The sequence below is a fragment of the Callithrix jacchus genome, chromosome 9, assembly GCF_049354715.1.
Source record: "Callithrix jacchus isolate 240 chromosome 9, calJac240_pri, whole genome shotgun sequence".
NCBI classification, from domain to species: Eukaryota; Metazoa; Chordata; class Mammalia; order Primates; family Cebidae; genus Callithrix; species Callithrix jacchus.
In genome coordinates, this window is record NC_133510.1 from 59,745,540 (window position 1) to 59,772,571 (window position 27,032).

General features: G+C 34.1%; 1 protein-coding gene across 14 annotated transcripts in view; it reads right to left on the bottom strand.

Annotated features, from left to right (window-relative positions):
- SLC16A7 (solute carrier family 16 member 7) overlaps positions 1-27,032 on the bottom strand; it is a 490,902-nt gene that overhangs the window by 309,022 nt on the left and 154,848 nt on the right. For 8 of the 14 annotated variants that reach the window (XM_035256230.3, XM_002752674.7, XM_035256229.3 and 5 more), the window contains 2 exons: positions 24,457-25,275; positions 14,675-19,088 (listed from right to left, as the gene is read on the bottom strand). In XM_035256230.3, coding sequence (XP_035112121.1) covers positions 18,832-19,088; positions 24,457-25,275 — 1,076 coding nt within the window. In that variant the 3' untranslated portion in view covers positions 14,675-18,831. Of the gene's footprint in view, positions 1-14,674; positions 19,089-24,456; positions 25,276-27,032 lie in introns of those variants that run through there. The other 6 variants (XM_078336211.1, XM_054238333.2, XM_078336209.1 and 3 more) reach the window with 1 other exon arrangement.

Below are 27,032 nucleotides of genomic sequence, written 5' to 3' on the forward strand. Positions count from 1 at the left end.
CAGTAGTAAATTAGTGATTCAAATATGTTGATTAGATGGTTTGTATTAATATAAGAGTACTATGCTACAAAACTTACTTATTTGCAGTACTACATTCCTTGTGAAATCCTTTATTTGATAGCAATGAGTTATATTAAAGTAAAATTGAGATATTAGGGAACTTCATATGTAGTTTTAATTTACTGACACGGGTTAATGGCTTCATAAGGTAAATTATATTTGAGAGGGAGGATCTTGTAATAGATAATAATGGCTAATGTATATTGCTTCTTATAAGTGAAATAGAGTTTTAAGTGTTTCACATTTAATTTTCCATGCAATTTTTAAGATATGTCTATTAATTTGTATCAAATCAAATGCAAATCTGTTACTTAATATTTCTCAAGCTCTCTTTGTTCTACAGATATCACTTTTCCACAACAGATTCTCTAATTTCCACATTGTAAAACGTTTTGTATCTATTAATAAAATGTTACATAATTAATATCACTGGAAATAGAACTGCATCAAGATAGTTTGGTTAATAGGTGAGACTGGCACAGATTGATTATCAATGCCCCATTAGTATGTACTTTAAATGCAAGCACATAAGTCTTCCCATTATGATGACCAACAATTTTCAGGTTGAGAAATTTCAGAACCATTTCCTTTTCTCATTATTCAAAAAAATGTAGTGTTAATCACTATCTTGAAATAAACTGTGATAAAAGTTCGAGACAAAAATAAAAATGTTAAATAATATATTTGCATTAAAAATAATGATTAGAAGATGAGCTCCAATTTAGAAGCAATTTTTTAAAAAGGATGGGGTGAGTTCAGTTTCTAGCCCAGCATTGAAAAGCTTGGAAGTCAGTGTTCTGTTCTAACCACAAGTAAAAAACTGAACAAACCAAAAATCATAACTCTTCTTAGCTCCATAAGAAGTGAAGATCAGGGGAGATCTTCACTTGCTCTTGTTCAGATGGAGAGACCAACAGATAACTACAGATAATCACAACTTACGGAAGCAGAAAACATGAGTAATAATCTCTGCAAGAACCACTGTCAAGGGTGTGTAAACAGAACAACTCCATCTTAAACAGAGCTGGGTAACATGTGGCTGAAACCTACTGTACTGCATTCCAGAATGGTTAAGGCATTCTAAGTCACAGAATAAGACAGAAGGTCCGCACAAAATACAGGTCATAATGACCTTGCAAATATAACAGGTTGCAGCAAAGAAGCTGGCCAAAACCCACCAAACCAAAATGGCCACAAGAGTGATCTCTGGTTGTCCTGACTGCTGCACTCCCACCAGCTCCATGACAATTTATGCCATGGCCACCTCAGGAAGTTACCCTATATGGTCTAAAAAGGTGAGGCATAAGTAATTCACCACTTGTTTAGCATATCAGAAATAACCATAAAAATAGGCAACCAGTGGACTTGGGAATAGCCATTTTTTTATTCCTTTACATTCTTAATAAACTTGCTTTCACTTTGCACAGTGAACTCACCCTAAATAGTTTCTTGTGTGAGATCCAGAAACCCTTTCTTGAAGTCTGGATCAGAACCCCTGTCCTGTAATACCACTGTGAAGGTAGCAAACCTGAACTGCACTTGAATTGCTAGGGGCTCAATGAGGACAAATCTGAGAGATAACTACTCTAGGGGGACCCAGCCATCAGAGGCTACCACACATTTGTAAGACCAACCTCAACAAGCTCTACCAGGTGAATATCAGAGAAATACCTCATGCTTCCAGCAGGGGGAGGGAGAAATGAACCATTTAGAAATACCCTAGAGCGTTCAGTTCTTAAAAAGAAGAAGGAACTATTTAACCAAAGCCTAACCTTCTGGAGTTGTATCCAAGTCTAAGTGACCCCAGAAAAGGGAAATACCAACTCAGCCAGCTCTAGCCATCCTGTCCCACAGAAGGGGAGAAAAGGAGATCCAGAAGCAGGTGAAGTTCACAGTCCAGACACACAGGCTCACCAAGGAAGGAGACGTAAGTAGACGGCTATAGAATGATCCCCCTCCCCTAGACCTTACCACTGCATTACTAAAGGCCTTTTTACATCTATTTCTTTTACCCAGTTCTTCATGTCTGAATATCAGGAAAAACATATAAGACACAATAAAAGGCAAGAAACAAAATAAAACAAAAAGCACAGTTTAAAGAAAATGCAGACATCAAAGCCAGACTCAAATAAGGCAAGGATGCTGGAATTATAATACTGCAAATATAAAGCAACAAGGATTAATATGTAACTGGCTTTAATGGATAAAGTAACAATCTGCAAGGACCAAGAACTGAGGAGTCAATATAAGCGGGGTGATGAAAATTTGAAGGAAAGAATCAAAAAGAAATGCTAGAGATCAAGAACACTGTAACAGAAATGAAGACTGCTTTGGCAGGCTTTTTAGTAGGTTGGAAATGGCTGGGAATAGATTCTCTGAGCTTAAAGATATCTCAATAGAAACTTTAAAAACTAAAAAGCAAAGCAAAAAAAAAAAAAAAAAAGAGAGTGACTGAAAATACCCCAGAATATCAATGAACTGTGGGACAACTATAAAGGTAAAACATATGTGTAATGGGAATACCAGGAGGAAAAGAAAGAGAGAAAGTAACAGAAGCAATGTTTGAAACAATAGTCACCAAAAATTTCTCCTATCTGATGTCAGACATGGAACCACAGATGGAGGAATTTCAAAGAACACCAAGCAGGATAAGCACCAGAAAAGCTACATATAGGCATCCAATTTTCAAAGTACAGAAAATTATAGATTAAAAAAATCCTGAAAGAAGTCAGAGGGGAAAACACCTTACTTATTAGAAAAGCAAAGATAATAATTGAATCTAATGTCTCAGGAACCATGTAAGCAAGAAGACAGCACAGTGAAATATTTAATGTGTTGAAAGAAAAAAACCTCACCAACTTAGGATCCTGTGAAATTAACTTTCAAAAGTGAAGGAGAAATATAAAGTTTCTCAGACAAACAAAAATTGAGGAGGTTTGTTACCAGTAGACTTCCCTTGTAAGAAATGTTAAAAGAAGTTCTTTAGAAAGAAGAAAAATTATATAAATCATAAATTTGGATCTACAGAAAGAAAGGAAGAACATCTGAGAATAGGTGAAAGTAAATTTAAAAATATTTTTCTTATTCTTAATTTGCCTGAAAGACAACAGTTTATTTAAAATAATAATGGCAACAATGTATTTGATGATCTTTGCATGTATATACATAGATATACATTTTAGTTTTAATTTTATTTTATTTTAAGTTCTGGAATACATGTGCAGGATATGCAGGTTTGTTACACAGGTAAGCATGTGCCATGGTGGTTTGGAACACTTATCAACCTATCACCTAGTTATTAAGCCCCACATGCATTAGCTACTTATCCTTCTGATCTCCCTCCCACTATCCACCCAACAGCCCTCAGTGTGTGTTGCTCCCCTCCCTGCGTTCATGTATTCTCACTGTTCAGATCCCACATATGAATGAGAACATTCAGTGTTTGGTTTTCTATTCTTGTGCTGGCTTGCTGAAGATAATGGCTTCCAGCTACAACCATGTCCCTGTAAAGAACATTATCTCATTCCTTTTAATGTCTACAAGGTATTCCATAGCATATATGGACCATGTTTTCTTTATCCAGTCTATCATTGATGGGCACTTGGGTTGATTCCATGTCTTTTCTATTGTGAATAGTGCTGAAATAAATATACATGTGCATGTATCTTTATAATAGAATAATTTATATTCATTTAAATTTATACCCAGTAATGGGACTGCTGTGTAAAATGGTATTTCTGGTTCTAGATCCTTGAGGAATTGCCAAACTCTCTTCCACAATGGTTGAACTAACTTACATTCCCACCACCAGTGTAAAAGCATTCCTATTTCTCCATAGCCTTGCCAGCATGTGTTATTTCTTGGCCTTTTAATAATCATTATTTTGACTGGTGCAAGATAGTATCTCATTGAGGCTTGGATTTGCATTTCTCTAATGATCAGTGATGTTGAGGTCTTACATATGTTTCTTGGCCACATAAATCTCTTCTTTTGAGAAGTGTCTGTTCATGTCCTATGATCACATTTTAACGGTGTTATTTGTCTTATAAATTTGTTTAAGTTCCTGTGGCTTCTGGATATTAGACCTTTGTCAGATGGGTAGATTGCAAAAATTTTTCCCCATTCTGTAGGTTGTCTGTTCATGCTGATGATAGTTTCTTTTGTTATACAGAAACTCTTTAGTTTAATTAGATCCCATTTGTCAATTTTTCCTTTTGTTGGCATTGCTTTTGATATTTTTGTCATGAAAATTTTTTTTATGTACCTAAGTCCTGAGTGGCATTGCATAGATTTTCTTCAAGGGTTTTTATAGATTTGGGCTTTACATTTAAATCTTTAATCCATCTTGAGTTAATTTTCATATAAGGTTTAAGTAAGCAGTCCAGTTTCAATTTTCTACATATGGCTAGCCAGTTTTTCCAGCACCAGTTATTAAATAGGGAGTCCTTTCCCACTGCTTGTTTTTGCCAGGTTTGTTAAATATTAGATAGTTGTAGATGTGTGGTATTATTTCTGAGATCTCTATTCTGTTTTATTGGTCTATGTGTCTCTTTTGGTTACTGTAATCTTGTAGTATCATTTGAAATTGGGTAGTGTGATGTCTCCAGCTTTGTTCTTTTTGCTTAGGATTGTCTTGGATATACAGGATCTTTTTTGATACCATATGAATTTTAAAGTAGTTTTTTTTCTACTTCTTTAAAAAATGTCAAGCGTAGTTTAATGGGAATCACATTGAATCTATAAATTACTTTGGGCAATATGACCATTTTCATGGTATTGATTCTTCCTATCCATGAACATGGAATGTTTCTCCATTTATTTGTGTCCTCTACTATTTCCTTGAGCAGTGGTTTGTAGTTTTCCTTGAAAAGGACCTTCACATTGCTTGTTAGTTGTATTCCTAGGTATTTTATTCTCTTTGTAGCAATTATGAATGAGCGTTCATTCATGATTTGGCTCTCTGCTTGTCTATTGTTGGTGTATAGGAATGCTTGTGATTTTTGCACATTGATTTGTATCCTGAGACTGCTGAAGCTGCTTATAAGCTTAAGAAGTTTTGGGGCTGAGACAATGGGGTTTTCTAGGTATAGGATCAGGTTGTCTGCAAACAGAGACAAGTTGACTTTCTCTTCTCCTATTTGAATACCTTTATTTTTTTTTCTTACCTGACCACCCTGGCCAGAACTTCAATACTATTCCTATTGAGTGGGGAAAGAGGGCATCCTTGTCTTAAGCTGGTTTTCAAAGGGAATGCATCTAGCTTTTTCCCATTCAGTATCATATTGGCTGTAGTCTGTCATAAATGGCTCTTATTAGTTTGAAATATGTTCCATCAATACCTAGCTTTTGAGAGTTTTTAACATGAAAGGATGTTAAATTTAATTGAAGGCCTTTTCCATATCTATTGAAATAATCATGGTTTTTGTCTTTAGTTCTGTGTGATGAAATACACAGAACTTTTATTAATTTGTGTATGTTGAACCAGCCTTGCATCCCAAGAATGAAGCCAACTTGACTGTGGTGGATAAGCTTTCTGATGTGCTGCTGGAAGTGGTTTGACAGTATTTTATTAAGAATTTTTGCATCAATGTTCATCAGGGATATTGGCCTGAAGTTTTCTTTTGGTGTTGTTGCTGCATCTCTGCCAGGTTTTGGCATCAGGATGACGCTGGCCTCATAAAATTTAGTTAAAGTTGACTCCCTCCTTTTCAATTGTTTTGAATGGTTTCAGAAGAAATGTTACTAGCTCCTCTTTGTACGTCTGGTAGAATCTGTCTGGTCCTGGGCTTTTTTTGGTTGGTAGGCTATTCAATCCTGCCACATTTTCAGAATTTGTTATTGGTCTATTCAGGGATTTGGTGTCTTCCTGGTTTAGTCTTGGGAGGGTGTATGTGTCTAGGAATTTATCCATATCTTCTAGATTTTCTAGTTTACTTGCTTGGAGGTGTTTATAGTATTTTCTGATGGTTGTTTGTATTTCCATAGTGTCAGTGGTGATATTGCCTTTATCATTTTTTATTGTGTGTATTTGATTCTTCCCTTTTCTTTATCAATATAGCTAGCAGTCTATTAATATTTGCAACAAAATATTTCCTAGATTCATTGAATTTTGAAGGGTTTTTCATGTCTCTATCTCATTCAGTTCAGCTCTGATCTTAATTACTTCTTGTTTTCTGCTAGCTTTTGGATTTCTTTGCTTTTGCTTTTCTAGTTCTTTTAGATATAATGTTAGGGTATTGATTTGAGATCTTATAGCTTTTTGATGTAGGAATTTAGTGCTATAAATTTCTCTGTTAACACTGCTTTAGCTGGGACCCAGACACGCCAAGGCCACTAAGGACTGGAGTGAACCCCCAGCAAATCACAGCAGCTCTAAGGTAGAGTGGACTGACTGTTAGAAAAACAAATGAACAAACAGAAAACAACAACAACACAAAAGATCCGACAAAAACCCCAATCAAAGGTCAGCAACCTCATAGAAAGTAGATAAGCCACAAAGTTGAGAAAAAAACACTGAAAACACAAAAAGCTAGAATGTCTTCTCTCCCCCAAATTACCTCAACACCTTCCAGCAAAGGCACAGAACTAGGCTGAGGCTAAAATGGCTGAATTGACAGAAGTAGGCTTCAGAAGGTGGATAATAATGAACTTTGCGGAGCTAAAAGAGAATGTTGCAACTTGATTGAAAATCCTAGCCTGTTATTTTGTGGCTATAAATGAACTACTTCTAAAGTTTAAACGAAGAGGCAAAGCCCAGAATAGCCAATGCAATATTGAAGAAGAATAAAGTTGCAAGACCGACACTATCTGACTTCAAGACTCACTATAAATCCTCAGTAACCCAAACAGCGTGGTATTGGCAAAAGGACAGACAAACAGATCAAGGAAACAGAACAGAGAGTACAGAAATAGACCTACATAAATATAGTCAATTGACCTTTGACAGTGGAATACTAGTCTATTCAACAAATGGTGCTGAAACAACTGAACACCCACATGTAAAAACAATGACAAAAAAAGAAATTAGACAGAGACCTACATTTTTCACAAAAATTAATTGGAAGTGTATCCCAAATGTACAAAACGAAAACATATAAAACTCCTGGAAGATAACAGAAGAGAAAATCTAGATGACTGCGGGTTTGGCAGTGCCTCTTTAGATGCCAAGCCAAAGGCACAAACTATGAAAGAAAGAATTGACAAGCTGTACTTCATTAGAATTAAAATATTCCACCTCACACACACACACATAAAACACTGTCAGGAGAATAAGAAGAAAACCACAGGCTGGAAGAAAATATTGGCAAAGGACATATCTGATAAAAGACTGTTATCCAAAATATACAGAGAACTCTTAAAACAATAAGAAAATGAACAACCCAATTTAAAAACTGACCAAAGCTCTAGACTAACACCCCACCCAAGAAGACATAGAGATGACAAATTCACATATGAAAAGATGTTCTACATCGCATATCAGCAGGGAAGTAAACAGCAATGAGATACTACACACCTGTCAGAATGGCCAAAATCCAGAGGACTGATGGTACCAAATGCTGGTGAGGATGTAACAGAAAGTCTCATTTAAAGCTGGTGGGAATGCAAAATGGTACAGCCACTTCAAAAGACAGCTTGATGGTTTTTTATAAAACCAAACATACTCTCACCATACAATCCAGCAATCACACTCCTTGGTATTTATGCAAAGGAGTTAAAAACTTATGTCCAAACAAAACCTGCACAATGTTCTTTATAAGTAGCTTTATTAGTAATTGTCATAAGTTGGAAGCAACCGAGATGTCCTTCAATAGGTTAATAAATACATTGAACATCTAGACAATGGAATATTACTCAGCTTTATAAAAAAGAGAGCTTTTGAAGCCATGAAAATACATGAAGGGAACTTAAAAGCATATTCTTTTTTTTAAATTGTATTTTAGGTTTTGGGGTACATGTGCAGAACATGCAAGATAGTTGCATAGGTACACACATGGCAGTGTGTTTTGCTGCCTTCCTCCCCTTCACCCACATTTGGCATTTCTCCCCAGGCTATCCCTCCCCAGCTCCCCCCCAGCTGTCCCTCCCCTATTCCCCCCAATAGATCCCAGTGTGTAGTACTCCCTTCCCTGTGTCCATGTGTTCTCATTTTTCATCACCCGCCTGTGAGTGAGAATATGCGGTATTTCATTTTCTGTTCTTGTGTCAGTTTGCATATTCTTAAGTGAAGAAGCCAGCTGAAAGGACTACACTCAGTGTGATTCTAACTAAATGACATTGAAAAAGAGTCAAACCTATGAAGATAGTAGAATAATCAGTGGTTGCCAGGGTTTAAGGGATTGTGGTGAATATTGGAGTACAGAGTTTTAGCGCACTGAAGCTACTGCACCATGTCAAGAGTGAGCCCTAATGTAAAACCTATCAACTTTGAGTAATAATGATGTGTCAGTACGTTCATCAGTTGTGACAAATTTACCACTCAAGGGACCAGAATGGGGAGTGATATTGATAATTAGGGAGGCTATGCATGTATCAGGGCAAGAGATACAATATATGGAAAATTCCTGGACTTTCAATTTTGCTGTAACATAAACCTGCTCTAAAAAAATGGTCTGCTTTTTTTAGAGCAGTCCAGAAAAGAAGAGTAGACTGGGAAGGGTTTGAGAGGATCTTCTGTGATGCCAGTGATGTAATCTTTTTGAACTGTGTTTGTTTACTCTGTGTAAATCTATTAAAGTGTATACTCATGAAAACAACAACAACAACAACAACAGTAGAAATCCATTTTAGCCCTTAGGAATTCATTGTATTTTTGGCTGTGTCTGACTTCCATTGACATTTATGTACATTCAGACAAAAGACATGCCCTTAATTTGGTCCAATGTGGGAAATTATGTTTTGATGAGCATGCAGTAGCAGCATTGAATGGTCCTTAAGAAAATGTAGTATAGATTTCAGTTTGAAAATTTAACATAAACATGTTTCATTTTCATTTTAATTTAATAAGCAATACAGATTTTTTCTTACATATTATAGAAATATATATGCATGTACTTTCTAAGAAACAGCACAGACCTGCAATAAAAATTAGTGAGCAGTAAGAAATATTAACTAAAATACAGTAAGAATAGAGTACAGAGGAACATGGACTGGGCTAAGCTGCATAATTCAGACAAAAGAGATATTCTGATTTTATTGCATCCTTCCCACCAAACTTTCTGCAAAGCAGAATAAATAAAGCTCAGCAGATAGAAGCACTTATGATCAAGGTAAATGTTGAAAACTAAGTAGCACCTTTGGTCATTAAAATGATTGTCAACATCTCCAGGAAGCTTAAATAGAGCATTTCTGATTTTGAAAAGAAAATAAAACTAATTAATATACACCTTAAAGTTTAGCTGCTGCATATTTCAATATTGCATAGAATGTTTGACTGACAATAAAAAGGATTCAAAACAGAGTTTCAAATTTAAATAAAGAAAATGCTACAGGTGTTTTGTTTTCTATGTCTTAGTTTGAAAATTAGCTACAGAATTACTCTCATATACATTCAGCCTGCATCATAGAATAATGTAGTAGCATTTTAATAATCTACATCCATCAACTCATTTCAATAAAGGAACACTCTATGCCTGGCACTTTGCTAGGTATTAAAGTCGTTATTATAATTAAAATAACATCCTTGTCCACAGGAAGCTCACAGTCTATAAAAGAAAGATGAATTATATTCAAAACTGCAGGCAAAATATGTCCTCTCAAAGAGAAATTCACATTGGTTTCAAATTTGTTATGCAGTGAAAATGAGAAACTACAAGAGATTATTCTAAAACATATGTCCACATAACATGTAGTATACCTGAAAGGCAAAAACTTAAACAAGTGTGCTTAAAAACGAAGTAGAAACAATTGAACTACATACTTTAAAAATGATCAACAACATAATATCTTCCTGACTTAAATAAATCTATGTTATTTTATTTAGTTTAAACAAAATATGTATCCATATGAAAATGCCAGGTCTTTCATTTTTGGTTCTTTTACACATATTATTTGCTAACTTCAGAACCGCTATATATACAAAAATTTCTAAAATAAATATCCCAAGATCACATAACAATCACTCTAAGTACATTCATGTGTAAGAAGGCAAAAAAGAAGAGTCTATCTTATATTTGAAAACTTTGACAGATCTTTAAACGTATTATTTTATATTTTATTAATTTTCTTAAAAAATGAAATAATACAGCCATAATTTAGGTGATGTAAAAACAACTGCTTGGATCACCTTAGGTATCAAGTAAAACTATCCTCTTTATTTCACTATCATAGTAACCACAGTTGGTAGACCAAGTGGCAATATAATCATTTGTTCAGTGGTCATTAAGATATCTATAGAATAAACAAGACAACTATATTTTATATTTTTCATTTAAAAATCACAAAATACAGCCTAAAATATAATTTACATTTTAAAAATAATTCTAAAGATTAACCCTAAATCTAATCCCTTAAAAAATTCTTGCAAATGTTAGCTGGATATGGCTGTTGCCAAAGAATGTCTTAGTAGCAACAAATTCTTATGTATAACTTTTACTCCAACAATCTTATTTTAAATGTTCTTTTCAGTTTAATACTGGATGAGAAAAACATATTTGTTCAAATAATATAAGTAGTAAGTAAAATGATTTCAAAATAACAAAATAAATTATTCATTCTAGGAAATAATTAACATGCTAGTTTAAAATATATGGGAGAAGAACTCTTACATAAAAAGCTTCAAATTTTGTCAATTTTAGCAAACACCTGAAAAGACCCTGCTCTTTCGTCTGCAATATAGGAAATTACTCCATTTGAGTCATATTTGATTGGTACAATCTTGTTTTTGTCACTACAAGGAAGGGTCCTCATATTAGTAAATGCATGCACTGCAACTACTGAGGCCTGCTTCCTGTCAGAATGACAATGCAATCTTCATGTATGGGTGTCAGTTTAGCTGAATCTAACCAAACACATCACTTACTACAGACGTTTTTAGGACCAGTTCATGAAAAATTTTACTGTGATACACAATTTTATCCAATTTTTTAAAAATGTGTTTTTATGGTAAATATCTTGATGAACTCATCTTGATGAACGAAGCAAACAAATACTGAATGCGGATTACTGTTTTTACAGCTTTACAGGGAAAACTCCTAACAGCAACTCCTCTTCCCTTTCACCAGGGATCTTTAATTTAGGTGTAATTTTTGTTTATTCCCTGCAAGGGAATAAAGGAGAAAATCAAGAAAGACTCTATCTATCTAGGTAAGATGCAGAGGGAGGTAGATGGTATCTCTAACGTAAAAGAAGCTCTGGTGACACTGTTGCCAAACAGCTGTTGTGGATTTTAGTATTGTTTAATTAAATGTAAAAAACATTCACAAAATAAGAAATTTTGGAGATAGATCTTATTCTAATAATTTCATTAACACATCTTCAGGTTATTAGATCAAGACATACTGTAGAGGTACTCTCCGCAAGATTATGCAACGGCAACATTTTCTTGCATACACTTTAATAATTTAACAAACTTGTACTGTGTGTTCTGTGCTCTCGCATTCTACTTTAGAAAACAAACGAATACTGCTTCTAAAATAAAAAAGAACATAAACTGAAACAAGAATTAATGAGATATTGACACCCTTTCTGTTAATACAATATTGGTATGTTTTAAGTGATTTTGATATTGCTATAACAACATATGATGTGCAAAATAATTAATCTCACTAATTATGATTTCTTATTTGTCAAGAATTACCTGCTATGGCAATCAGGAAATAGTCTTCAAATTTAGTTTGCAAACATGAGTTTGCAAGACATGATTGGAAAAAATATATTCATTTGGGATATAAACTATTTATCAAGTAGGGTTGTTATGTGTATTTCTAGGAAAATACATTATTCACTCTATAAAGGTCATTATTATGACCTTACGGCTTCTGTAGTGCAATGAAGAAAAAAAAATTAGAAGTCAAAAGACCTGAATTCTATCCCCAACGCTGCATTTACTCAAGAGTATTAGTGTAAGTTTGGTAAAATCCTTAATCTGGTCTAGTTTTTTATAGTAAAAATGTGGCTACCTAACAAAACTGAGGGTTGAGAGGATAAGATGAATTAATTAAATTCATCATCTGAGACAAAATATCAAAACAAGTCAAAATACAATTCGATTTAATGCTTAGAAATAAATATTTTAATTCATATGTGCTATTTTACTAAATGTAGAAATATTAATACTTTAGTTAGATTTAGAAAGTTGATGGTAGAAAAATAAAATCCATTGAACCATTGAACAGCTTGTCAGAAATGTGTACTCCTGAGAATTTGAGGATGAAAAAACAATGTCTACTCTAACGAGCAAGTTATATAAACTGAGTCTAACTCAAAAAACTTATTTTAGATGTATATGAAAATTAAAAAAAAACTAGAATGTCTTAGTCAAAAGAATGTTTTAAAATTTCATCCTAAATTTACGTGAGATAAAAATGCCATTTTGTTTTTCTGAAGAGAGGAGCTTTATATCAACTTATTCTATTTTAATAGAATGTTCAGTATCTAGTAACAGAGATTCTCTAGCTTATTTTGCTACATTTAAATAAAAAAAGAAACAAAAAGTCCTGTTTGATCATGTGAAAAATATTTGCTGAAATGTGAATAAATTTATAATCATTAAATAATTGCCTATTGAAATATCCCTGAATATTGCTCACCTTATTAACAAGTATATATGAAGACTGAAAGCATGTAGCTCATGCAAACAGTGTAAATGTAACCAAATACACCAAAGAAACAAAAAGCCATACTAAAAGTGTCCACAGTTACATGGAAAATGTTAAAAAGTTTATCTCTAATTATAAAAACACAGAAAGAAAAACATTTAAAAAATAATTATAGAAAAAAAGGGGGAGTTGGTAAAGAAGCAAATCTGCACATGTACCCCAGAACTTAAAGTAAATATATATATATATATACGTATATATATGAAGAAGGAAATTGGGATGGAAAAATTAATTTGATATAAATTCCCATATACTCTTGTAAAATCAAAAATTCATTTTGTAATATTAATTTTGCTCTTAAAGTAGAGACTTTTTAAATGACAATTCTCAATACTACAGCAATTCTTTTATGATTGGCACAGAAATGAATTAAAGTGAAGAAAAAGCAGTAGGAGAGAGAAGACTAAAATAAACCGGATTGTAGCACCCTGCAAAGAGCTGAAATCTCCAGTGCACAAACAACCGATAGGAAAGAAGAGAAAATCATAACTATAAAAAATGACATAAGCTCAGAAAATTATTCATTGTTAATTGTATCAACAAGGATAATTTATAATTTTGATTATGTGAGCATTATAATTACTGATAATTGGGCCTGTGATGAGATCATGCATATGGTTGTGCAGAAATCAAACTCTTAGAGACAGATGGGTAAACTTGAGTTTTTATATATGATATTCATCTTTCTTTCTTTTTTTTTTTTTTTTTTTTGAGACTGAGTCTCACTCTGTCACCCAGGCTGGAGTGTAGTGGCACTATCTCAGCTCACTGCAACATCTGCCTCCTAGGTTCAAGCAATCTCCTGCTTCAGCCTCCTAAGTAGCTGGGACTACAGGTGCATGCTACCATGCCTGGCTAACTTTTGTATTTTTAGTAGAGACAGGGTCTCACCATGTGGACCAGGATGATGTCAATCTCCTGATCCACCCGCCTTGACCTCCCAAAGTGCTGGGATTAAAGCCCTGAGCCACTGTGCCTTCCCTGTAATATTAGTTTTTATTCTCAATACTTTGATGCTGATTGGTGCGCTGAATGGTTATGGTTAAAAATCTTGTTGCTATGATGTATCAGTGATGTCCTTGCATTGATAGAGAGTAATACATAATGGTGCAATGCTGTGATGGTATGCTTTGTTACTCAATGTTGTCAGGCACTTTGAGAAAATTAAAAACATTCAGGATAGTGCCAAAGAAGATTAGCTTTTTAAAACTCTAAAATCACATTCAATTAAATGTGTATATAATTATAAACATGAGCATCATGGTTGACTATGAAGAATGCAGTGCCTTGTGAGTGCACTATTTGAATAGAGGTAAGGAGAACTACATTCTAATTAGGGACTTGAAAAGTCTAGGTGGAGAAGACAAAAGCAATGATTCTTGTTTACTCCATGGAACAAATGGACAAAGAGGAGAATGACAACACAGATGTTCAGAGAAACTTGAAATATAAGTTAGAATGTAGCATAAGTTGTATAAAATGATGAAAATTAATATGTAACAATATAGATAAACCAAATCATTTGTATCTTATAATGTGTTTTGGTAGCTAGGGATAATATTATAAATGGAATAACCCCTAAAATTCTAAATATAATGTTCTCTAGTAAGTACATATTACTTTATTTATTTTTTTTAGTAGAGACAGAGTCTCATTCTGTTTCCTAGGCTGGAGCGCAAGTGAGGCCATTATAGCTCACTGAAGCGTCAAATTCCTGGGCTCAAATGACCCTCTCACCTCAGCCTCCCAAGAAGCTAAGACTACAGGTGCACACCACCGTATCCAGCTAATTATTTTACTTTTTGGGTCATGATATGTAGCAACCAATCTGGGAATTATTTATTCATCAAAGATAACATTTTCCTCCTAAATCTAACCTCAGAAAAAATGTATTATGTTATTTTTATGAGAAAAAGAGTCATATTAAAGTAGTCATGTCTATACATAATCATTATCATTATCAATATTTGAGATAATTTGCATTGGGGAGAAAAGCGGGCAATTAGAAATTACATATTCAGGTTCTAGTAAATGCAATTCTCTAGTAAACAATGAATAAGTCATAATACAAATTACAGTTAAACCTAATTGTTTTACTGTATAAGATGTACTTTTTTTGTACCTATATTTTATTTACCTTTACTTCTCTGGCCTCTATCGGGAGGCAGCATGGTAGTGAACACTCTAGGGGTTCTTTCTGGTTTTAGGTAACCCTGAGTTTTAATTTTGGTTCATATTACCTTTTAACTTCAGTTTGGTGAGCTTCTGTGATTTTGGTTTTCACTCATCTATCATATCAAGCTAGTAATAATTCTGCCATGGTTTGGCCTAAATATTGAAAGGCATCACATAAACAAAATGCATGACACATAAATATTAGTTCCTTTCCACTAAGTATCCTATCTCCCTATTAAATTGAGCCTAAAATGATTTTTTCTTTTGTTTTAATAAAAGTGTTCAACATTCTATATATGAAAGGGATTTTTAACGGTGTTTTAAGTGAAAAATAAGTTTCAACTAACTGATCAAGAATCTCTCTTCATATTTATGTCATCTACATCAAAACTTACATTTATATCATCCTTTAGTCTTCTTTTCTACATTTTTGATTGTCATGTTGCACAGCCAGAACAGAATGAGTACAAAAGATCTAGACTTTTTAAAGTGCACATTCAAATATACCAACTTTAATTATTTTACTTATTCCTTAGTATTAGGCAGAGGCCAATGAGTCCATGAGCTAAGGTGTTGGAAATTGGTACCAAAAAAAGTGATATTTATGAGTCATGTAGATTTATACTGAGAAAACATCATGTCTTCCAATGTGAAATACACTAAAACCTGATCTGTTGTCTCTTAAGGTGTGCTAAGTGAACTCAAAAAGGATCAGGAAAGGAGGCGAGAATAGGTCAGAAAAAGAGCAAGTCCAATGTTCTCTTCATAAATTAGTGATGGCATATTTAAAGTTAAGTAACGAAAAATATGGGGTGCTCAGTTAACATGAATGAAAGAATACTGAAAAGTTGCTATGAGTTATTTGGATACCTTGATTAATGATACCCTTCCTTTTGTACAATCTCATAATGGGGGAATAGAGATTAGTGAGGATTTTAATGGTATACTCTGACTTTGCTTCATGATATCTCAAACATTGAAAACCTGTTTTTCTCTAGGGGAAGAAATACTTTCAGCACTAATATTTGCAGACACAGAAGCCAAATATATCTCCTCCTTCATTTATGTGTCTATATAATAATGAAAATCCTAGGTTGATACTCTTTTCTCAATCTTGCAAAGATTTTCCTAAAGCAGCAAATCTTCTAACAATTTGAAGAGGGTGGAGAGAGTGAATAAGTAAAATAATTTATATTACCCTGGACCAATTCTGAATACTGCAGGTATTTATGTCACTGTTTCAAGTGTGTTCTGGTTTAACTGTCAGTATTTAAGCATGAGAGTTAATATGTGTGCATATTTGTAACTCTGTGCAGTGCTACCGTCAGGTGAGATTGTACAGATCATATCGTGTGTTTGAATATGCAATTTTACCTTCTTTTCTAACAATTTAATACAATCAGTGTTAGAAATAGATGACTAATGAAGACAATCAAAGAGCAGCCAGACAAATGTGAATTGGTTTTCACGTGACAAGAAAATCATCAGTAAGCAAACAAACCTCCTTCCTGGAGAAGGCCACTGAAATGCATCCAGCAGGATGTCTCTACTAGAAGGTAATAAAAAAGAATATAATATAGCCTTTTACTTAAAACCCCATGAATATTACTTTGCCATTTATTTCCCGTGGGGATTTGATATTCATATTAGTTTAATATATCTTTTCAGAACACTTTTTGGAAAGTAAATTTTTTTTTTTTTGGAAACTTATGATTGGAGAAGTACTACACAATTTAGAGGTTACATTTCTTGACAAATCAGAGCTGAATAAAAAAGAACTAAAAATATAAACAAAGGTAATTCAAGAATCATGATAGGGTGAAACTAAATTAAAAACAGCCATAAAGTCCCACATTTTTCCTAATTTATTTACCTATGATCTTGGCACATCTTGTTTTACTTAACATTTGAAAAATACAAATATCTCTTCATATGCAAAAGAGCAAATGTTAAATGAAAAACTGAATTTTATATAGCTCCCTAAATATGAGCCACATGCTTAAGCAGTGAATAAACTTTATGAATCAAATCTTTGACATTAACTATTACAAAAGGCTGGTATCCAGGTGCAATCTCACAGGAAAAAACAGCACCTGCCTTTATTACAAGAAAAAAAAAAGAATGGCAAATTGCCTTTGACATCTTAAGGGTGACATTGTTTTAATTGTCAAGCACTAAATACTTCTTTTTAATTAATCATAATGTTAAACTTCAGATTTATAGAGGTAAATATCGTATTTATAGCTTTAGTCATAATGTACAATTTCTTTCTTGTTTAAATGTACTTTCTCATTCAAAATGGTATCTATAGTTTGAAAAGAATATGCCTCTGTATTCAGGAGTGATTCAGATTCCCAGATGTTTTCACACAGTTATGAAAGAGGGAAAGTGCTGAATTAACCTGGGCTGCACTATTTCAAACTTTTTGCTATCAGGTTATAAACTATACTTACAATTCCAAGTCACAAAGTGTCTCTATTTCTAGAAGATAAGTTTCCTGACTTTGTTATGTCCAAAGGCAGCAGGAAGTCTCATCAGAAGAGGGAAGAGTTTTCAAGTACTGCCATTCTTATCCTAGGAGGCATTTCCAGTGGTTGAGCACAAGGCCCACTTGTGGTTTGCTTTTGCTCTAGCATTTTGTGGAAGGGAGGGAGCTGAGAGAGCTTAGAGGATTCATTAAAACCACTTCTCAGTCTTAGCTGTAGTCAGATGGAGTACTCATAACAGTAACCTCTGATCACCACTATGTGTTGGGAAAAATTAGAATTCAGTCTACTTAGAATCTTGCCAACTAGGATTTTACTTTGATATTTCAATATAACAGCCAATCTGGATGGAGGCCTGGTTAAAAGAAAATACCTGATTATTACTTTCTGGATTATGAACTAAAATCCTTGTAAAATCAATGAATGTGGCTCATTGTTAAGAGTCATCATACTGTTACATATCAGGTAAGAATTCTGAAAATTATTTGAGGGTTCTGTTCTCTAGCACCAGGTACTAATGCCCCCTACTCAGAAAAACTCATCTGCATGGATTAAGTCTAACAGTGCTCAGATATAATGGTTTAACATTGATTTTCTTTTTTTTGTCAAACATATATGCAAATATTTTTATAGCAGTCAGATGTATTTTTGAATAAGGATCACCCTCATTTTTACCCATGTATTTATCTTTAAAACCAACATTGTAAAGTAGCATGCAGATATGTTTCTTTTGTCTTCATGGATTTTTTTTTTACTTTAAAAATAAATTATCAAGATTTTTTAAAATTTGTTTTTTATTCTCCAGATATTTTGTGTACATGTGGGTAACCACGTGGGATTATGTGTGTTGGTGTGTAGGAAGAGATAATTAATTTCTCTCAATTCTATTCATACCTTAATATCAAATAAAAAATGAAATGTATAAAGGATCACTTTGTAGGATTAGACATCCTCCTTCTAACTACTTAACCCAGGGGTTTGGGATTCAGAACTCTTCATGTAACCAAGACCGAAAGTCACTGGAAGACTTTAAAATTAGTATTTTAACCACCACACCGAGTCAGGTATGGAAATAAACCTATAGCATGGATTCTTTCTATGCATAATCTCAAAATTTAACTACCCAAATTAGTTTTTAAAAAGAACTTAAAATTTTCCATTGAGGAGAATATTATCTCCATCCTTAATTGTGACTCTTCATTTCAGCTAAAAACTTTTCCTGTACTTTAAAAACAAAATGGAAAACAAACTCCTAGGGCAAGTCATAAACACTGAAATCAGAGATGTGATTCTTGTTAAATATTAGTTTCTCTTTCTGAGGTTATACTCTGAGCATTTGAGACTTTGACATGAACATCTTCTGGATGTTTAGGTTTGCTCAAGGGTTCAGATTCTCTGGTCGTCTTTCTCGCATTTTCCTCCTTCCTTTCCTTTGCAAGCAATCTATAGTTGATAGCATTGCCAATCAGCAGCCACACGCTTGCTGCTACCACAATAGCCCCACAGGACATGTACATGTACTTATATTCACCAGTTACATCCACCAACATACCTAAGAGACAAAGAACATCTTTTAAGTTGGCATAATAAAACAGTCATATAATGATAGAAATTTCAAATAAATTATTCCTCAAAGTAGATTCCTCTTATTTAAATTAATGGCAAATAAGACTTTAAAAAATAAAAAAATTCTAGATTATGACTTCTATATATGCTTAGTAAAGGTATGTAGATGCACTTATAGTATTATAATACCAGTACATTAAGACCGGCATACATGTTAGGATTGCTTCATCCTTTTCATACTTCCTTTTTCCTTCAATAGAGAAAAATTACTTTCTTTAGGAAAGATCCAAAGACTTTTACATGATTCCTAACAGGGAATCATATAGTGCCTAGCACTAGCCTAAGCATTTTATCTGTAACATCTCACTTGATCCTTACAAGTGAATTGTGTATTGTGAAGTAATTTGGGCCTGGTTACATAACTAGGTAATGGTAGAATCTAGACTCCTAATGAGGTCTGTCTGCACTCATTCTTAACTACTCTGCAAAATGGCTTCACCTAACTTCTTGTTTAAGTGCCATGTCACTATGAGCTAATCCTAGTTTTTTAAATTATCAAGGGCAAACTTATCAGTAAAAGACTGTTCCAGAAAACCAAACACTGCATGTTCTCACTCATAAGTGGGTGTTGAACAATGAGAACATATGGACACAGGAAGGGGCCTTGGGGGTGGAGGGCTAGGAGAGGAATAGTAGAGGGTGGGAGGACTGCGGAGGGATAGCATTAGGAGAAACGCCTAATGTAGATGACGGGGCCATGGATGGAGCGAACCACCACCATAGCACGTGTATACCTATGTAGCAAACTTGCATGATCTGCACATGTACCCCGGAACTTAAAGTATAATAAATAAATCAACAAACAAACAAAACAAACGAATTGTTCCATTTGATAATTGAGACCATTTAAAATCTAGCCTGGTGCCATTAAATCTGAAGGTTTACTGACTTTTGTCAGCTTATATTTAGTTTTGTCTCTTGTTCATGCAGACATCTAATTCCTAATAATTATTAACAGCAAAATGTAATATATACAAATCTATATAAATTATCATATATATTACAAGTGATTCTGGTGTACACCTTTCAAACCAGTCTGTTTAGTCAGAATCCAGAGCATTCTCCCTAGAATCTAGTCGTTGGCTCAGTATTAATGTTAGCTACTTGTAATATATTATCTATTTGAACAAAATTTACAGTTCTAATCAGGTAGTTGGCAGAATGGGTTTATTTAAGTAAGCATGACCTATCCATTAACATAACAAAAATTACATAATTTTAGTTTTCCTTCCTAATTCGAGTCAAATATTTCTGTCTGCAATGACTGTTATACTTCTTGGTGTGTGTGTGTGTGCATGTGTGTCTACTTTCATCATGCAAATATTGCAAGACCTAACAGAGAGCCATTAGTTACTTGAGGCGATTTGCCAGTCTACTGTACAGCATAAGTTCACATCTTAATGGTGACTTCTTGTCATTTGAGACTGTTTGAATAACATATCAAAGGAAGAGAATCTCAAATAAGTTGTCTAAATTTAGTAAAGAAACCTCTTCTCCCTGGTAGTTTTGCTTTGTATTTCTACTGGAGCACCACAGACATAAGAAAGAGCACTAAAAATTTCAAGTCTGATACTTTACTTTTTTTTTATTTGATAAATTATTTTTATTTTTATTTGTTTATTTTTATTTTACTTTAAGATCTGGGGTACATGTGCAGATCTTGCAGGGTTATTACATAGGTATACACATGTGATAGTTTGCTGCCTCCATCCCCCATCACCTACATTAGGTATTTCCCTTAATGTTATCCCTCCCCAATCTCCCCACCCCCTGCTATCTCTCCCCTAGCCCCCACTCCCCAACAGACCCCAGTGTGTGATGCTCCCTTCCCTGTGTCCACCTGTTCTTGTTCAACACCCACTTATGAGTGAGAACATGAGGTGTTTGGTTTTCTGTTTTGTGTCAGTTTGCTGAGAATGATAGCTTCCAGCTTCATCCATGTCCCTGCAAAGGACATGAACTCATCCTTTTTTATGGCTGCATCGTATTCTATGGTGTATATGTGCCACGTTTTCTTTATCCAGTCTATCTTTGATGAGCATTTGGGTTGGTTCCACATCTTTGCTATTGTAAACAGTGCCACAATGAACATACCTGTGTGTGTATGTTTATAATAGATGGATTTATAATTCTTTGGGTATATACCCAGTAATGGGATTGCTGGGTCAAATGGTATTTCTATTTCTAGGTCCTTGAGGAATTGGCACACTGTCTTCCACAGTGGTTGAATTAATTTACATTCCCACCAACAGTGTAAAAACGTTCCTATTTCTCCAGCATCTGTTGTTTCCAGACCTTTTAATGATCACCATTCTAAGTGGTGTGAGATGGTATATCAATGTGGTTCGGATTTGCATTTCTCTAATGACTAGTGATGATGAGCATTTTTTCATATGTTTGTTGGCCACATAAATGTCTACTTTTGAAAAATGTCTATTCATATTTTTTGCCCACTTTTTGATAGGGTTGTTTGTTTTTTTCTTGTAAATTTGTTTTAGTTCTTTGTAGATTCTGGATATTAGCCCTTTGTCAGATGGGTAGATTGCAAAAATGTTTATCCATTCTGTTGGTTGCCAGTTCACTCTAATGAGAGTTTCTTTTGCTGTGCAGAAGCTCTTTAGTTTAATTAGATCCTATTTGTCTATTTTGGCTTTTGTTGCCATTACTTTTGGTATTTTAGTCATGCAGTCCTTGCCTATGCCTATGTCCTGAATGGTATTGCCTAGGTTTTCTTCCAGAGTTTTTATGGTGTTAGGTCTTATGTTTAAATATTTAATCCATTTGGATTGTTATACTTCTAAATATAAAAGCATTAGGTCTATGGCCTATCAGAGTTAATATCACTTTGGGCTGCCACATCAGCATACTTTCTAAATGATTTAAGAATTTTTTAGCATCATCAAGAAACCGGAGTTCCTTTCCAGAACTAAAGCTTCAATTCTTTCTGAGAGGAGCAGTGAAAGTTCAGTCTGAAAAAACCAAATACAAAATAGAAACCACACACTCCCTACTTTTCAAGGCTGTCCTGCAACTGTGTAAGAAGTAACAGCAATAACATTCAATTAGTCAAAAATATTAACTTGGTTTCTACTATGGACCAGACAGTTTTAGCTGTAATCAAATACTATAGAGGAGAAGCCAATCTCCAACTCAAGGAACATTAGGGTAGCAGGTGGCAGACATGGAATGAAAAAATGGATTTATAATGGCTATAGTCTGACAGTTTCAACAATAGGTCAAAAATCAATTACTGCCATTTGCTACCAGTGGCACAAGGTTTGGCCATGCGAACACAACAGGTATTCAAAAATATTGAAACTTTAAAAAAAATATTAATGCACATATCTGCTCAGGTGGGAGGGGCCAAATAAAATTCCTTTATTTCAATTCTTAGAGTCTATCTGTATTTGGACTTGATTCTGTTTTCATCCCATCATGCATGGTGACATACAAACTTCTCTATTGACACTACTAATTGTGTGGATAATGAATAGGTTCCAAAAGCCCATTTGATCAGACTAATTCTGTATGCAAAGAAGAACCAATTGTGCTTATCTTATGTAACAAAATCAACTGGCTGATAAATAATTAGATGTACTGGCTTTCAATCTTTTTTGACAATTGTTTTGGTGTCATGGTATATTTATATTGAGAGACATATCATCTAAAACACCTGTGCTAGATACGACAGGACAGCCCTGGTGGACAGGGAAAGACAACCACTACACCACCTAGGTCTTAGAGCCAACTTTGTTGCATACGTAAGTGAAAAAAAATTCAGAGACAAAAGGTCAATGATAGCACTAAGATGAACAAATTAAACATTAAACATGCATTTTCGCACTTTCAGAATGGTTCCTTGATGTCATGCAGAAAACAGTTTAAAAACTGACTAAATACATGGAAAAATTTACATTTAGCCTGTCAGTGACTCTGACCATGAGACACTAGGCCAAGAGTCAAAGTGAATACTTAAGTCCAGTATTAACCAAAACAAGATACAGTTGTTGCTGGCAAAGACTAGTCTACAAACAGAATATAATATTTATAACATTTTTTTTTTGAGATGGAGTTTCGCTCTTGTTACCCAGGCTGGAGTGCAATGGTGCCCTCTCGGCTCACCGCAATCTCTGCCTCCTGGGTTCAGGAAATTCTCCTGCCTCAGCCTTCTGAGTAGCTGGGATTACAGGCACGCGTCACCATGCCCAGCTAATTTTTTGTATTTTTAGTAGAGACAGGGTTTCACCATGTTGACCAGAATGGTCTCGATCTCTTGACCTCGTGATCCACCCGCCTCAGCCTCCCAAAGTGCTGAGATTACAGGTGTGAGCCACCACACCCGGCCCAATATTTATAACATTTAAAGTCTAAGACTAAACAAAATTTTAACTTAAAAATGTTCTGGCACATATCTTTAAATCATAGTTCAGATATGAGAATTTACTTCTAAAAGCATTCACTACTGTAACTCAGAAGGAAATGATAAAAGAACCACAGGAAACTCCAACCAAAATCTAATGCTCTGTGATGACTATTTTATCTCTCTCTCACTCTTTTTTTAAATATCGGACCAACTTCTCAATTTGTGAGGGTGTTCTTTGGTTATGCCCTAAACATGTACTGAGTCTTTTTACTGAATAATTTAGCATAGACACTTTTATAGGCATCATTGAAAATATTTCAGATCTTAAAATCTGAAGGCAATCTTTCCAATTTATAAATATGGAACATAAGTGTATGTGGCCCCCCAAAAACAGTGAATCAATTTTTGTTCACCCCTTTCTCTATATGGAATATATATGTGAATATATTCATATCAGTGATATTATGAATGTATTTCCTCATGTAACAAGTTCCAACTTAATATATCCAATGTACTCCGTTAAAAAATGGATTCTGACATTTTTAGAGACTATTTTACATTTTTGACACATTTCCATGTCAAAATATGAGAGATCTGTTCACCAATGATAAAGATAAAATAGCATTTTTTTCTGATATATTTTTAAGAGACCCAAACAACTAAGTAGATAAATATTTTGAAGATTATGCTACTAATTGTCATTCTAAAATAAGTTCTAAGTTCATAGGTCCAGGCTTTGAAACAAATTTAGGTCTAAAATTGACCAATTATGAAATTTTATAGTTTATAATAAAGTCTAAATTTAACATGCCCATATTTCTTCAGGCTATTAGTATTATTATAAAACACATTTAAATAGCTGCACATAAAGTCTCAGTTAATGGATATTCATCTTATGCTTTATATTTTCCTTGATGAAAAATGTTCTTACCAGCAAGAGGAGGGCCAAGAAGAACTGGGCCACACTCCACAATTGTGACAAGTCCCACAGCACTGGAAAATCTTGGTGCACCCACGAGGTCCATGAGAGTTTCAAAGAGGACACTGCTAACACTCCCAAATCCAAGGCCAAAAAATACAGCATATAATATCAGGCTTGTGTAGTTCTGTGCCAGTGGGCACAAGAGATGACACACTCCATTGAACATGATTGCAAAACTGAAGAAGTACTGAATTCGAGGTCGAATATATTTGGAGTTTGCAATTAATCCTACAGAAGGCCTAGCAAACATATCAACAAAAGCCATAATAGAGAGCAGAAAAGCTGCAGAATACTCATCAATTCCCTGGTCTTTAGCATATGGAGCCAAGAATATAATGGGGGCAAAAAAACCTAGGAACATAATGACATTTCCAGACAGATATATCAGAAATCCTCTATGCTTAAAAAGGGAGAAATCTAAATATTTATTAACTTTTTCCCAAGTTGATTTCTGTGTTTTGATTTTCTTCAGGCCTGAATCATCTTCTCTTATGCCCGTGTTATTTTTAGACTTAGAAGTGGTTTGATTGGGCCCAAGGGGTCTCATGAGAGACCCAGCCACACAGGCATTCAAAAGTAGACCTCCCAAAATCAGGAAGCTTCCCTTCCAGCCAAAAGTATTAAAAAGGTACTGATTGAAAGGAGCCAATGAACTTAAGAAAACAGGACTTCCTGCCATGGCCAGTCCATTTGCCATGGGTCGTTTCCTATAGAAGTATTTGCCAATTATCGTTAAGGCCGGTTGCAGGTTGAAGGCTAAACCTAAACCTAAAAAAAAAAAAAAAAAAAAAAAAGTGGGAGGAAACACAAACACATTATGACACTCACAAAATAAATTACTCCTCAAAATGTATATTCAAGTGGGAAAGGCAGAATTAAAAATGGAATATCAGATTATATATTTTGATTATTATAAATGTAATTGCACAAAAATAAAAAAGTTTTTATACCTGAACACTTGAAATGACAGCTTCATATTCCTTTAATTTTAAAGCACAGAAATAAAACTAAGAACTTCTACTGACAGATCAGCAATCATACAATAGGTTGAAACTAGGACAAAATTATTAGTTCTCAATTAAAATAATTTAATTCCACAGATCCTTTCCTTTTAACATATGCTTATATACACAAATATGGAACAGATTTCTTCCTTGTGAGCAAGAGGGCAATATAAAAAGGTGAATACTTTCCTTTTGGAGTTAAGAAGTATAAACAGACTAAAAAGGTAACAATTTGTAACAATCTTTCTTCTCCCCACAAACATTTCTTTCAATATTATGCAAATAACAAAAAGAATAATGAATGTATGCCATTAATTTCATGCTCTACATCCCTCACATTCCACATTTAATGTATATAGAAGAACATGTGTATTACTTAAAAAGGATTTTTTGTTTGAAACATAGTTTTAATTCAGGGATTAACACTGATTGTTTATATGAGCCAAAGGCCCCATTATCTAGGGAGCTCCCTGGCAGTGTTGAGTATCCCCTTTAGAAAATGAATTACCTCTTCGAGCTCACCAAGGTGCTACTGAGCGATTGTAATAAATAAGGTCGTTTAAAAAGTACATTGATTTACATAAAATTTGATTTATATAAAATATCTCCTGTTTTCCCTTAAACTAGGCATTACTCTATATTTATTTTAGGGGCTAGAGAGTTAAGAGTTCTTCTATATTTACTGATTTATCTAAATTGAAACAGTTCTGCAAAATGGTTAAGTATTCTAGTTGTGGAATACACAGGACTGTGTACTACAACCCTTTAATATAAACATTTTCTATAAATAAGAGGACCCCTAAAAGGTGACAAGAAAGAACAAGAACATGCTTTGGAGAGTTACAGGACACATGTTCTCTAACTCTACTTCAGCCATATCTGTGAGATATGCAGAATAAGTGTAATTAAATACAATTTATAAATAAATAAACTGACCAGCCTATGGTCAAGTAGCTTGTAAGTGGAAGAACCCAAACTAAAATCCAGGTGTTAGGTTTCAAAGCTTAAGGACTTTTATGTTACAGCATTTTCCCCATTCTGTCACCTAGAACTTTTGCCTTCAAATGTTAATCCACATTTTCATTTGGAAATAGTTGCCACCGTCTCTTTCTCTTTCTGGCATGGTAAAATGAACGTAGGCTTGAAATCAAAAGATATGATCTGCTCCAAATAAGTACCTATTTTGTATTATTGGGCAAAACACTTAGACTTCCTGAGCTCTAACTCACCTAACAACACAGAAAGATTTTGCCAAAATAAAGTAAGTTCTAGAACTTTAAGGTGTTATATAAATGGCACTGTGATTACTATTATTTGCAAACATTTATTTATGAACAGCAAAATTCTGGGCACTCTGTAAAGTACTATATATTCATTTTTTACATTAATCATCCTAATAACTCATTTTAAAAAGAGCTACTATTTATCTCATTTTACAGACAAAGAAACTTAGGTATAAGGAGGTTAGCGTACCCATGATTACACAGATAATATGCGCCAAGTCAAGTTTAAATGCTGGAT